The sequence below is a fragment of the Garra rufa genome, chromosome 8, assembly GCF_049309525.1.
Source record: "Garra rufa chromosome 8, GarRuf1.0, whole genome shotgun sequence".
Classification (NCBI taxonomy): Eukaryota; Metazoa; Chordata; class Actinopteri; order Cypriniformes; family Cyprinidae; genus Garra; species Garra rufa.
Window position 1 is genome coordinate 2,942,478 of NC_133368.1, and position 16,034 is coordinate 2,958,511.

The window sequence follows — 16,034 nt, forward strand, 5'->3', positions numbered from 1 at the left end:
CTGTATTTTTGAATTTTCAAATAAATGCATCGTTGTTGAGCATAAGTGAAAAAAATCAATGTATATTTTAACCAGTGACACGTTTTTGGTAAAACTGCCTGTTTGGTGCAGAGCAAGGATAGCCTGGATGGTAGAAATGTTTGAAAATCTCATTTTCACACTTCACCTTAACAGTTTTTGATAAATTTCTAAACTTAGGAGTCTAAACACCATTGTGAATAATTTTGAATAAGTATTATTTTGCAATGTAATTTAGTGCCTTAAGGCACAGAAATTACACTAATCTGACTGTCACAAAAACTTTATAAAGAAGAATTTTATAATTACAGTCAAAAGTATTTGAACAGTAAATTTTTTATTGTTTTTTAAAGAAGTCTCTTCTGCTCACCAAGCCGTGCATTTATTTGATCCAGAGTACAGCAAAAACAGTAACATTTTGAAGTATTTTTACTTTTTAAAATATATATTTTAAAATGTAATTTATTTTTCTGATTTCAAAGCTGATTTTTTTTAGTTTGTTCAAAACTTTTTGACTGGAAGTGTATGTTTGACTAAGTTTCATTAGAAATTGTTTACATAAATAAAACTTGCAAAAGTGCATTAAGAAAAAAATAACTCTTAAGTCTTGGAATTTTGAAAGTGATATTTTTAATCTTCAGCTAAGGATAAGAAAAGTAATTGTGGGAACCCTAAATGCAGCTTTAAGGTTGGGAATCTTTTCCAGAATCAAGTCTTCACACATCCTGCATATAGAAGCTTTGATAAGATGACAAAGACAGGGCTTTTTTTATTTATCTCTCTTAATTATTTATATCCATGCTCTTCCTCTGCGATGACATTGATCATTTTTACTTCCTCTGCTGTCAGGATCAGCTTCGTTGAAGCGTTTCATCAGCTGTGCTTTTGATTCGAAGCTCAAAGAGTGGCAGCATGACGCTCTTGATGTCTACTGTTTTGGCTTTTACTGTAAGTACAGACTTCTCCAGGGGTGTTGCAGGAGTCACTTTGTTTCGAGTAGGATGCACAAGTGATCACGTGATAGTTACTCTGACGCTGTTTGTGTCTGTTGCTCTTGCCCTGTGACAGGTGTGTTGGTGGTGCCGAGTAAAAATAGCAGTGTTGTGTTTTCCAGCGTTGACTCTGGGTGACTGTCTGGATGAAGGATCAGGACCGGGTGTGAAGCAGGGCCCAGTTTGTGGTGTTATTCTGCTGAGAGAGTCTTTATATGCTCATTAGTGTCTGGCAGTGGTGTGGGTGCTGACTGGCTGCAGGCCACCCTGTAGCGGTGGAATCGTTTGGCTGGGTTACACATGACACCCAGAGGTGAGGCCAGACACACATTCTGCCACAAAAATTTTTTTTTTGATTGCTAAGAAAGCGGTTAAAGCTCCCAGCATGTTAATTGGATGGTGGATATATGTACATTTTTTGGTTTAATGGTACGGTTGCTAGTGAGGATGCTATAGGAGATGATTAGGTGAGAAATTTGTGTAACTTTTTTTCTTCAGTTCAAACTTTTGGAAATAGAGAGAACTATATAGGAGGGGGATAACTCATCTTTGTGTATTTATGTAGCTGTATTTAATATTATGGACTACCCAAATTGTCATAAACATTTCAGAATATCAAAGCAGCTGAATATTTTCATGTCCACTACCATACAGGGTGGACATACTATGTTTCTTGTTCCACTGACTTCAATTCAGTGGCAAGCAAGAGTTTGGGAGCCCCTTGCAGAATCTGCGAAAATGAAAATAATTCAATTCGTTTGTCATAAATAAAACAAAAAAAACAATAATTTTGACCCATACAATGTATTTTTGGCTATTGCTACATATATACCTGTGCTACTTAAGACTGGATTTGTGGTCCAGGGTCACATACGTAGAAAAACATTTTACATGTAGGTTAGATATACGCTAGAAAAACAGTTGCAGCAGCAAAGAGCAGAAACTCCAGTGAAACTCCAGTTGTATAGGGCTGATTCTTGACATGAAAAGGCATCCAGAGGCCGACTAAAGCTCTCCCCTTGTGTCAGTCTGTGAGATTTGAAATCTCTATTCCCACTGTGCGTGAGGGGTGGGTGTACGCCACATGTTTTTCTGAGCACGTCTGTGTGTCTGGAATAATCAAACACACTACAGCTGTGGCTGTCTGGCTTTGCCTGGACTCGCTTCTCGCAGACGTCAGCTCCTGCTGCGATTCCACCCACTTCCTTAGGTGTCGTGATAGTTCCTCTGATCATTGATTACGTATCGAATACTATGCCGTGGGTCACACAAGGTAACAATAAGGAAAACATTGGAATGTGAGAACGCTTGTGTACGTGAAAGCCCTGGTGATAGCGTGTCAGTGAAGAGACTCTCAGCGTGTGTCCTACAGTCCTGCGCTCTGGAGAAGATGGCATTGATCATGGCTCCCTGCTGTCTGCAGTCAAACACAGGATAGATAGAAAGCCATTTCTGGTCATGTGTTTACAAGAGAGCAAAGCACTGGAATCTATCAAAACATGAAAGATATGCGAATCGTCTCTCTTTGCCTTCCTCTCGTTATTTCTCTCTCTTATCATTCCTATCTAAATGTCCTATCGTTCTTTGGAGGTCTATGAGTCCCACATGCTCAGGCCTGTCCTGTGTTTTCCAGCATCTCCTCTTGTCAATTTTTCTCTTTATCTGTCTTTCTTTCTACACCTGATCATCCATTTAACTTTCCATTATATTTGTACTATTTTAGTACTACAGTTTTAAAGGGATATCTGTCATCTTTGACTCATCTTCATGTTGTTCCAAATGTGTTGTTACTTTATACTGTGGAATATTATATAGATATGACACAAAACTGTTTTAATTACAATTGATTTCCACTGTATGGAATAAAAAACCACAGACATTTCTCAAAATATCTCATTTTACATTCTTCAGAAGAAAGTCAAAGTCATCATACAGGTTTAATAGGGCCCTATGAAATTTTATGTTTTCCCAAATTTCGTTTTATTGTTTTCAAAATTCATTTTTTTCCATTTAAATTTTTCAGGATTCCCTTTTTTTTTTTTCGTTTGAATTTTTCTAGACTCAGTTTAAATGGTTAAATTAAAACAATATATTAATCAAGCATGTCTAAGTAATTGAAATCAAAAACTTCCACAATTTATTAAAAGTTTAACAAAAAATTGTAGTTTTTAAAGCATTATGATTTTTTTCCTCTCAAATTCAGTTTTATGTGTATTTTCTGTGTTTTCCATTAAATTTGGATTACATTTTAATGGTTTGATTTAATGTTAATAATCAAAAACATCTCTAATTAATTGATTTTATTTATTTTCAGAAATACAGTGATGTGTATTTACATTTTTCTGGTAAATACTTTAAAGAAAAATGTTTCAATAAAAATTGTATTTAGTAGTAGTAAATAAATTTTCACGTGTTTTTTCATATTTTTTTAAAATTCGTAATGCACAGAATGTCAAGAAGGCTCAGAATGGTCAAAACACCTCTCAAAATGCTAGCTACAGATGCAAAAAATGCAGAGAATTGAACCTGATCCAAATGTTTTTTATGACAGATGAAAGTTTCAGAGGCAGTGTGTAAACATTATTGACAAACGTGAGGTTGTATTTATTTTTTAACGTGTGAGAATTTTGGACTCAGCGTGCAAGGTACTTTTAGATGACTAGTGATTTATTCATTGATTCATTTGGTCAAGGATTTTTCATACTGATTCAAATGTGAACTCTTGAGTTTGTGAGTTTCCTGAATTAAATCACACTATAGTCACGCATGTTTTTATTGCAGCTAAAACAACACGAGGAAGATGTCTTTTTTGTGATCACATTCAATTCTGACTTCAAGCTCACAATTTGGGGAAAGAGCTTTTTTGTAGAGCTATAGTTTTAGAAGCTTTAGTAGCTTTGTGGGAAACACTGCTATAGATCTAGCGATAATCCATTTTTGAGGCATTTGTGTTTTTCAATATCTGAGCAAAAGTGAGCTCATTAAATGTTAAAAAATGGATCTAGCAGAGTGTATTTCCCTTTTTTTTTTTTGCTTGCAGGATTAGTTTGCATGTGCTCAATAAACACGGTATGTGTGTGTAATCTGCTTTTGGCTGCTTTCCGATGTTGCTGCCCGCAGGATTGAGTTGGCATGCTGCAGGCCACCTTGTCCAAATTTTATCAAAATAACACAGAGTAGATTAACTTTGCCATTCTCACGCTTTCCTCCTAAACAGAACAAACTTCTGCTAGCCTTTCTCAGCCCACTGAACGCCTGAACTCTGGGAATTCTCTAGGGTACTCTTTGAGGCTCATTAGCATGCAGACGGAGTAGTTTGATAATGTAGACATCTAACTTTACTGCCCCTGTTGCTTTAATAGATAGTTTGCATAATTGAAGGACACAGAGGCTCTCCAAATGAAATTCACTTTCTCAACTCTGCCAGGCCTTGTGGTACTGCTGAGATCTGGGCAAAGTTTGTGCCTGGTGGGTGTTGCGTTAACCTGCCCTGTGTTGCAGCCCAGCAGCGTGGCATCATTAGGGCACTGGCAGGTAGGCCGGGAATGGATCTCGTTGTCTCAGGCTCCGTATGGCCTCCAGCTGCTGTCATCCTTATCAAGCACAAACACTCAGAAGTAGCCAAATGATGCTTTACCCTTTCCACTGGGAAAATTATTCGAGTTCCAGAAATCATTTGCTTCCTTTTCAAATGAAAAGACAAACCTGTCGGGGCATTCCTTTGTAATCAGTTTATTTTTCCCATGATCTTGTATAGTATGAGCAATGCAGATGTAAATTGCTGCTGAAGGGTGCCAGTAGCAGCTCACCAGGGAATAGGCTTGTTGTCTATATGCCCATTAGCAGATTCACATACTCATCAGTATCAGCTGTGAATTCACAATTAAGTCACCCGCAGTCCTCTCATCATGTTTACTTGTGTGACAGGCTTGAGCCGAGGGGGCAGTGCTAGCAGCTAACCAGATCTTTGTTTTACTGTCAAGCAAAAATAGCAGATAGTTCCACAGGAGAGAATAACTACTTGAACAGTATTGCAATCATGTTGCAGTGGCATATAAGAACAAGTGTTTTTTTTTTGCTATGCACACACCTTTATCTTAAATTTTTTTATAGAGTGGGCATTATGCCCAAAATGTTATAACACTTTGATAATGCTAAATAAATGTATGTGCTGCTGATATTATTTTAATAAATGCTGGCATTGAAACAACCCAGCGCTGGGTAAAATATGGACAAACCCAGCGATTGGGTTGTTTTGACTCAGCAGTTGACCCAACCTTCTGGGTAGTTGATTTAACTCAACTCTTGCTTAAAAATTACTATATTTCTTGCTTAAAAACTGGCCCAAAATAGGTTGGACATGAACATGTATTACTATGTTCAATAAATGAACATTTATTAATTAGTAGAATAAATAATAATAATAAATGTTTACCTTTTAATTATTGCTGAAGCCTCTAGTACTAATTATGTGTCTGATTTTTAATTTACAACTTATTTTGGGTTCATTTTAAGCCAGCTATATAGTAATTTGAGTTAAATAAAACTACCCAGAAGTCTGGGCTAAACATTTAACCCAACCACTCAGTCAAAACAACCCAGTCGCTGGGTTGTATTTAACCGAGCATTTTAGAGTATACAGTCGTGGCCAAAAGTTTTGAGAATAACACAAATAGTTTTCACAAAGTTTGCTGCTCAACTGCTTTTAGATCTTTGTTTCAGTTGTTTCTGTGATGTACTGAAATATAATTACAAGCACTTCATACGTTTCAAAGGCACATATATATATATATATATATATATATATATATATATATATATATATGTATATATATGTGTGTGTGTGTGTGTGTGTGTGTGTGTGTGTGTATATGTATGTATGTATGTATGTATGTATATAAATACATATATAATAGCAATGAGGCAATAATAATTAGTTCAAATAAAGTATTGAAAGCAAGTAGTCATGTTTGTTTTGTTTTTTTTAACAAAACTGTTAAAATACATAATGCATTAGAAACAAAAGAACTTATGCAATTATGCATTATAACAAATGCCAATGACCTGACAATTGTTTTTACAATTTACCGCGTAACCTAATCTTTGTTTAATATTGACTAAACATAATGTAAATCAAATATTCACTTAATCTTTAATATTTGGCCATTTCTTTATGACAGTAATGCTATAGCCACTGTAATTTCTTAAATATGTGGACGTCGAAAGGGGTAAGCTCGGATTGAGGATTTGAGCTTTTATTTTGAAATTGCGATGAACAGTTAGTATATTTAGAAAGATACTGATGTATTCTCCTGTGTTTGCATAGGTTTATAAATGATTTACCTTACAAATCTAATGAAATTGCATTCAAAGATAAGTTTTATAATGAACCCAAACTCACAGCAATATGCATAGATGGAGTTTAAAAGGCATCTAAATCATAACTTTGTGTGGAGTAGCATATACTGTAAACGTAGCCACCCTGACCAGTGTTGCCAAGTCCATGGTTTTCCCGTGGAATTGGGCTACTTTAACACTGTTGCTGTGGGATGTTTTCCATGTCCACAGGCTGAAGTGACCCTAATGATATGAAAAAAAAAAAAAAAAAAAAAAACGTTTATTTTACCCCCGGAACACATTTATTTTTTTATTTTTTTTAAACAGAGGACCCACTCAAAATGCGATTGGGCTAGTTTTGAGTATAGCAGTTGGGTGAGTTTTGTTGTGAAAACCTTGGCTCTGACAAACGCTACATAACCTACAAGCATGTAATCGTAGCGTTTGTAAATTTTACAATAGCATTATGCTTTAATATGGTTTTAAATGGGTTTAATATATCATGCAGCTTTGGAAAACTGTCTAAAAATGCCACTTCCTGTATTTTTCCGTTTACTCAACACGGGCAAAATGGAGTCAAGTTTTTTTTAAATTGAGTACTTAAATTGAATCGAGGAATCGTGACAGCCCTAGACATGAGTGCAAAACCAGTTTTAAAAACTGTATTATGCTCAAAAAAACTAATAAATAATATAAAGCCTTAAAAACATTAAAGGAGTAGTTCACTTTCAGAACAAAAATGTATAGATAATGTACTCGCCCCCTTGTCATCCAAGATGTTCATGTCTTTCTTTCTTCAGTCGTAAGGAAATTATGTTTTTTGAGGAAAACATTTCAGGATTTCTCTCCATATAATGGACTTCTATGGTGCCCCCGAGTTTGAACTTCCAAAATGCAGCTTCAAAGGGCTCTAAATGATCACAGTCAAGAAAAGAAGGCTCTTATCTAGCAAAACGATTGGTTATTTTACAAACAAATACAATTTATATACATTTTTCAACCTCAAATGCTCATCTTGTCTAGCTCTGTGTGTACTCTGTGTATTCCGGTTCATGACAGTTAGGGTATGTCAGAAAACTCCCATCTCATTTTCTCCTGCAACTTCAAAATCGCCCTATATCACTGTTTTACCTTTTTTTGTAAAGTGTGTTTGATCTAATTTGCAAGTTCACTTTGTAAACACTGGGTTGGTACCTCTGCAGCGATGTAGGACAATTTTTATGTTGGAGGAGAAAATGAGATGGGAGTTTTTCGACATACCCTAGCTGTCACAAACTGGAATACACAGCATTCACGCAGAGCTAGGCAAGACGAGCGTTTGAGATTACAAAATACATAAGATTGTAAATATTTTTAGAAAGTAACTGATCGTTTCGCTAGATAAGACTCTTCTTCCTCGGCTGGGATCATTTAGAGCCCTTTGAAGCTGCATTTAAACTGCATTTTGGAAGTTCAAACTCAGGGGCACCATAGAAGTCCATTATATGAAGAGAAATCCTGAAATGTTTTTCTCAAAAAACATTATTTCTTTACGACTTAAGAAAGAAAGTCATGAACATCCTGGATGACAATGGGGTGAGTACATTATCTGTACATTTTTGTTCTGAAAGTGAACTACTCCTTTAACTCTTACTGACAGCACATGAACTGAATTCTATATTGATGCATTGTGACATTGCAAGCATTTTTAATTACTAAACACATTCTCTTTTTTGTTCTTGTTTCAGAATCTTTCTTCTTTGTGTCGGCCTCCTCCCGTACGCCCAGCGTGACTTTTGGTGACTCGTTTGACCTGCAGTGCATCGTGAAGCCACGGCACAATCCCAACGTTCCTGCTGCGGTCACATGGCGCTTCCAGCCAGCAGAGGGCGACGGAGAGTTCCGAGATTTGGTGACGTTCACACGGGACGGCACTCTGCAGTGGGGCGACCAGCTGCTGGGCCTGGGCACGCGTACCACAGTGGATCGTACACCCACTAACACCAACTTCCGCCTCAGCATCACCCGAGCCGGACGCAAGGAGGCCGGGACGTACCAGTGTGCTGCCCTGCTTTATCGGCGGAATTACGATGGCACCTGGAGCACGGTGGCCAACCGCACATCCAACCCGCTGGGCATCAGTGTACTGCAGCCTGGTGAGTTTAAAAACAGCTTCCGTCGCAGGAAAGGTGTATGTAGGCTACCTGACTGCTTGACAGAAGGCAAGAAACAACCGTGACTGTTCTGATGGCACTAAAATACAGATAAGTTTCACTGACACCAGTTAAAGTTTGAGTTTGTAATGTTTGCTCATGGCAGAATGCTGGAGTCACTCCCCAGCCTCAAAAAATTAGCATAAACGCTATTACGAAGCACAGATGACAACTCACAGTCACACTTTACTGTCACTACAGAAATAAAGATTTCACTGATAATGCACCATGTTGTAGTGTGGCCTAGTTTCACAACTTTCACCCTCACTAGATCTTTCTCTCTCCCATTCTTCTGTCATGTGTGCATGTGTGTTCACCAGATATTGGTCTCTCTGTGCTCATAAGAGTCATTGAGATGATTGGCGTGTGTGTGTGCAGCTGAGGCAGGCACTCCTAATGGCCTGGAGTGTGCGAGGAAGAGGTTGTTAATATCCTCCCCACCAGAGAAAGCGGTTAGAACAGAAGAATATGAAGAGGGAAATGATGGGTGGGGGGTGAGGTAGAGAGAGGGTCATTAGAGCAAAAATTGGAGCTCATTAAATCTAGTCCCCCTGGACTTAAGTCTCTGGACTGAACAATGTCACTCCCAAACGGAAGCCTTCCTCACTGACCTCACACACGTTTGTTTTTCTATCATGGTGAGACTACTTTCCATTCACTTCTGTTGTTTTAGAATGATAGTTTATCTCTTGTCTGTAAACCTAACCCTCGCACAAACCTGTTCAGATTTTATTAAAGGACAAATTCACTTTCAGAATAATAAAAAATTATGATAATTTACTCGCTCCCATGTCATCCAAGATGTTCCTGTCTTTTTTTCTTCAGCTGAAAAGAAATTAAGGTTTTTGAGAAAAACATTCTAGGATTTTTGTCCATATAGTGGACATCAATGGTGGCCAATGGTTTGAAGGTCCAAATTGCAGTTTCAGTGCAGCTTCGAATGGTTCTACATGATCCCAGCCGAGGAATAAGAGCCTTATCTAGTGAAACCACAGGCAATTTTCTTTAAAAATATATATATTTCTACACTTTTTAATCACAAATGCTTGGCCAATATTAGCTCTGCGATGCGCCGGCGTGTCTCTATTTTAAGATGTTGGAAAGGTCACGCGTGATGTAGGCGGTGTTTACTAAGCGAACATGCAAAGAAAGTCAAATGCCCTTTACAAAAAAGGTAAAAGGTAAAACAATGATGTCGGATGACTTTGAAGTTGTAACATTTATGTTACAAAAGAATGAAATCTTTTGTAACATTATAAATGTGTTTTGATCATTTCAATGCATCTTCGCTGAATAAAAATATTATTTTCTTTTAAAAACAAATGCTGACCCCAAACATTTAAACCATAGTGTATATTTGTTTTGCACTATTGTATTTGCTTATTTTATTAACCAAAGTAATACCACTTTTAAAGGGATAATTCACCCTAAAATGAAAATTCTGTTATTAATTACTCTCATGTCACTCCAAACCCATAAGACTTTCGCTCATCTTCGAAACACAAATTAAGATATTTTTGATGAATTCCGAGAGCTTTCTGACCCTGCATAGACAGCAATGCAACTGACATGTTTAAGGCCCAGAAAGCTAGTAAGGACATCAAATTATCCATGTGACATCAGTGATTCAGCCTTATTTTTATAAAGCTACAAGAATACTGGAGGAGAAAATGAGAGATCATTTTGTTAAGACCCTTATTCCTTGGCTGAGATTGTGTAGAGCCCTTTGAAACTGCATTGAAACTGCAAAACATTCAAACCGTTGGCCACCGTCCACGATGCGGAGAAAAGTCCTGGAATGTTTTTCTCAAAAACCTTTGCGACTGAAGAAAGAAAGACATAAACATCTTGGATGACATAGGGGTAAGTAAATTATCAGGAAATTTTTATTCCGGAAGATAACTTCTCCTTTAAGACATTTAGTATGTTTATTAAGCTTTTTTATCTTGAGGATCACTGGCTGGGATCCGCAATATGGTGATTTCAGGTTTTACTCTCCTTGTGGAGACATTTAGTCTTCACAATATAAGCAAAACCTGACCAACACACAGAGAGTGTGTGTGTATAATGGACAAATGCTGGTACCCATAATGAACCAACATTCATAATATACACTAACATAAGCTGTTTTTTCCTCATTGTTTCAGGAAAAAAAAGTGTTTCTTAGCCAATTGTTTTAACCACAAATTCAACTTAATATTACTAATACTGTCAAAAAGCTGGTATTATTTTATCCACATTGTTTTTCAGTGTATTTTCATTTGTTTATTTATTTAATTGACATTTTAAAGTTTTGGGGTGGGTAGGCGTTTTAAATGTTTTAAGTCTTTTATGCTCAACCAAAGGCTGCATTTATTTGATCAGAAAACAGTAATATTGTGAAATTGTTATAACTGTTTTAAATAACTGTTTTATACTTAAATATATTTAAAAAATTTCTCTAATACTAAAGCTGAATTTAGTGTCATAATTTGTCAGAAATTATTCTGATAAAAAAAAATGGAAACCTTGAAAGCCTTGGAACCGTAGTGTGTATTTGTTTTGTTTTTTTGTATTTCTGTATTTACTTATTTTATTAACCAAAGTAATGCCACTTTTAAAGGTATAGTTCACTCAAAAATGAAAATTCTGTCATGAACTACCGTCATTCCAAACCTGTAAGACCATTCATATTCAGAACACAAATGTAGATATTTTTGATGAATTCCAAGAGCTTTCTGAACCTGCATAGGCAGCAATGCAACTGACATGTTCAAGGTCCAGAAAGGTAGTAAGGACATCATTAAAATAGTCCATGTGACATCAGTGGTTCAACCTTAATTTTATAAAGCTACAAAATACTTTTTGTTCTCGAAGAAAACAAAAATAACAACTTTATTCAATGATTTATTGTCTTCCATGTTTAACTGCTATGGCTCACAACATGCCTTTATATTAAAATGAAATGAAACCACTTCTCATAAAGAAACAACAACATAGTCTTCTTTTCAATGAAATACCAATAGGCTAATTATGCATTTTTTTTATAACAACTTGTTTACCACAGTCTTCATTCTTTCAAGAAGACATATTTATTTATATAAATACATTTTGATTAATCTTTATTAGGGCTACTAAAGTGATTCAGTTGAGGGCAGTGAGTAATTTTCTGTCTTTCTTTTGTTGACTTTATTCAACAGTTTCTTCTCTTCCATGTCTTTGACAGATAAAGTCATTAGTTTTTTTTTTTCTTTGCGCAAAAAGTATTGTCATAGCTTCATAAAATTACAGTTGAAGTACTATTTTATCTATGTGCTTACTGCCTTTTTGGGCTTTGAATTTGTCAGTTGTGTTGCTGTCTATGCAGGGTCAGATAGCTTATGGATTTCATCGAAAATATCCTAATTTATGTTCCCAAGATGAACAAAGGTCTTGCGGGTTTGAAATGACATGGGGGTGAGTAATTAATGACAGAATTTTCATTTTTGAGTGAACTAACCCTAGTGACCATAATTATCAAAACTATTATTATGATTTTGTTTCAAAACCAGCTAGCTGGAGCACCCAGCTTTTTCTACATTCAGTCGAAAGTGTTTTATGAAGCAGAACCATAGTGTAATTCATTCCAGCAACCATATTGTTTCTGAGCCAGACCATCTCCATAGAGCTCATTGGCATGGAAACACACTCCTGTCCGACCCATGTGGAGCTGTGGTCTCTCTACAGCCCGGTCAGAACAGCAGGAGATGTGTTTATTCATCACCTTCAATATTTATTTTGTGCATGTGAGTGTGGGTGTATGTGTACATGTATATTTTGTTTGACATTATTTGTAACCTTGACCCTACATGCTATAAAATTGATTTTAGTGTTTGGATGCACGAGAGCTCGTAGCATTGCCTTCCATCTCTCTCCGTTTCAAGTTGTGTTTGTAACTGTTGCCTAACCCGGTGCGGAGCAGAGCCCCTTAGTAAGAATCAATGCGAGGACTTGGCAGGAGTTAATGGCTGTGAGACAGCCCTGGGGGGGAAACATGCTCTGCTTTCCCCTGCAGGCCTGCTCCCTGCCCTCCGGCTGCATGCGAATCAGTGCAGCCCGCTGAAGACTTGCCTGTAGGTACACTAGCTCATTCCAGCCTGAGGTTCCCTTGTTACAAAGCAGATCTAAACAGGATTGCGCTTTTGTGTTTGCGATGCCTTTTTGAATGTAAGATGGCTCGAATTATACAGACAGAAAAACAATGAAATATAAAATGTCATGTACTTGAGATATATTGAATTTTAAATCGATTCTATTAACATAACCATTATGAGTTCTATTAGCATTAACTCTATTACCAACATTATCGCCAATTTATTCCTCAGTATTCTCAGTTTCTGAAATCAAAAGCTTTATTGCAGCTGACGCATCACTTAAGTCTATCAGGGGATCAGACAACAAGCATGTGTGACTTTATTTCTTCCATGGAACACAAAAGGAGAATTAAACCGGTTATTTTCCATGCAATTAGAACCCATGGAGACTGAGGCTTTCATGAGTTTTAAGGACACAAAGTTACCATAAGAGCATCATAAAAGTTTTCTGAATCCATGTGATAGACAAAAACTATTTACTAAGCATGTGTATTATTGAAGCAGTGAACTGGAGAACTAGATCAGTCATAAAGAGACTGGGTTAGTGAACTAAATCAACTAATTCATTCAAAACATTGATTTCAAAGGAAAAGTTTGTTCTTTTTTCAAACCTTGAAAGCCTCAGTTTCAATTCAAATTAATTGCATGAAAAAAATGATGTGTACAATTCTTTAGAATGTACTCTTTTGTGTTCCACAGAGGACAGTGAGTCATACAGGTTTGAAACGACATGAGGGTGAGTAAATGATAGATTTTTTTTTTTTTTCATTTTTGAGTGAATTTGCTTGTTTAAGCAATTAATATTTTCTATATGATTTTGCATTTATCTCTAGCTTATGTAAAGCTGAAGTAGCTTAGTAGCTTGCCCCCTTCACTTTATTTTTTTCTCCAGAAGGTCTCTTTAAAGTGAAGTGTGAATTGTTGTGGATGTAAAGGCAAGGTGAGAGCTCAGGTTCCTGTGAGCTCCTTTGCCATGTTTGACTTCCTGCTGTGGAGTCTGACACATTGATGTCTGCAAGACAGAAAACTCTTCCAGGTGCTGAGAAATCAGAGTTGTATTGCCTTAAGGTTTTGTTCCAACAAAGGTTATCTGGAAGTATCAAACCAGAAAGAATAAAACACAATGAAGAAGGTTGTGTAAAAAGTTGAGCAGGTCATTGAGTTGCTCTTCCATACTAAACATACTATACTGTATTTGGAAATTCAATATGTGTAGTTTCTATATGTAGTAGGATGATGGTGATCCAGTAAAAATAATAATAATAATAATAATTTAATTTAGAACACAGTCATCCTATACAGTGGGGAAAGTAATTATTTGACCCCCTGTTGATTTTGTACGTTTTGCCCACTGACAAAGAAATGATCAGTCTATAATTTTAATGCTAGGTTTATTTTAAAAGTGAGAGACAGAATAACAACAACAACAACAACAAATCCAGGAAAACGCATTTCAAAAAAGTTATAAATTGATATGCATTTTAATGAGTAAAATAAGTATTTGACCCCTTATCGATCAGTAAGATTTCTGGCTCCCAGGCATCTTTTATACAGGTAACAAACTGAGATTAGGAGCAATCTCTTAAAGGGAGTGCTCCTAATCTCAGATTGTTACCTGTATAAAAGACATCTGTCCACAGACGCAATCAATCAATCTGATTCCAAACTCTCCACCATGGCCAAGACCAAAGAGCTGTTCAAGGATGTCAGGGACAAGATTGTAGACCTACACAAGGCTGAAATGGGGTACTAGACCATCGCCAAGCAGCTTGGTGAGAAGGTGACAACAGTTGGTGCAATTATTCGCAAATTGAAGACACACAAAATAACTGTCAATCTCCCTCGGTCTGGGGCTCCATGCAAGATCTCACCTCGTAGAGTTTTAATGATCATGAGAACGGTGAGGAATCAGCCCAGAACTACTTGTCAATGATCTCAAGGCAGCTGGGACCATAGTCACCAAGAAAACAATTGGTGACACACTACGCCGTGAAGGACTGAAATCCTGCAGCGCCCGCAAGGTCCACTTGCTCAAGAAACCACACGTACAGGCCTGTCTGAAGTTTGCCAATGAACATCTGAATGATTCAGAGGAGAACTGGATGAAAGTGTTGTGCTCAGATGAGATCAAAATCAAGCTCTTTGTTTGGAGGAGGAGGGTGTTTTTCTGCTAAGGGGACAGGGCAACTGCACCGCATTAAAGGGATGATGGACGGGTCCATGTACCGTCAAATCTTGGGTGAGAACCTCCTTCCCTCATTGAAAATGGGTCGTGGATGGGTATTCCAGCATGACAGTGACCCAAAACACACGGCCAAGGCAACAAAGGAGTGGCTCAAGAAGCAGCACATTAAGGTCCTGGAGTGGCCTAGCCAGTCTCTAGACCTTAATCCCATAGAAAAGTTGTGGAGGGAGCTGAAGGTTTGAGTTGCCAAATGTCAGCCTCAAAACCTTCAAGACTTGGAGAGGATCTGCAAAGAGAAGTGGGACAAAATCCCTCTTGGGATGTGTGCAAACCTGGTGGCCAACTGCAAGAAACTTCTGACCTCTGTAATTGCCAAAAAAGGTTTTGCCAACAAGTACTAAGTCTTGTTTTGCGAAGAGGTAAAATACTTATTCATTAAAATGCAAATCAATTTATAACTTTTCTTAATGCGTTTTTCAGAATTTTTGTTGTTGTTATTCTGTCTCTCACTGTTAAAATAAACCTACCATTTCTTTGTCAGTGGGCAAACGTACAAAAACAGCAGGGGATTAAATATTTTTTCCCCCACTTTGCATTCATCCTCAGTTTGATGTACCAGTAAGCACTAGACACAACACTGAACCTACAATTTTATTTTAATTTTATTTAATTTTATTTATTTTATAGCGCTCATTTTAAATTGATGTACCAGTGAGAACTAGATGGACACTGGACCCACAAAGCATTGCTTGCAACATTTTATTTTATTTATAGAGCTCATCTTAAATTGATGTACCAGTGAGAACTAGATGGACACTGGACCCACAAAGTATTACTCTCAACATTTTATTTTATTATATATATATATATATATATATATGTGTGTGTGTGTGTGTGTGTGTGTGTGTGTGTGTGTATATATAGAGAGAGAGAGAGAGAGATATGATCCTAGACCACAAAACCAGTCATAAGCGTCAATTTTTTGAATTTGAGATTTCATATGAAAAGCTGAACATATAAGCTTATAAGAATATATATGATATAAGAAAATCACCTTTGCAATGCAAAATACTAATCAAAAGTTTTTTTATATATTTACAGAAGGAATTACAGAATTATTTTACAGTAAGATTCTCAATTCCCAGTTCTTCTTACAACTCCTTATGTGCTAATGGTTTGCTTTACACAAGCATCACGC

The 16,034-nt window shown here is 36.8% G+C and overlaps 1 protein-coding gene across 1 annotated transcript in view; it reads left to right on the forward strand.

The window, feature by feature from the left end:
• igsf3 (immunoglobulin superfamily, member 3) overlaps window positions 1-16,034 on the forward strand; it is a 180,448-nt gene that overhangs the window by 102,762 nt on the left and 61,652 nt on the right. Inside the window, exon 5 of the mRNA XM_073846209.1 lies at window positions 8,075-8,482. Coding sequence (XP_073702310.1) covers window positions 8,075-8,482 — 408 coding nt within the window. The remainder of the gene's footprint in view (window positions 1-8,074; window positions 8,483-16,034) is intronic.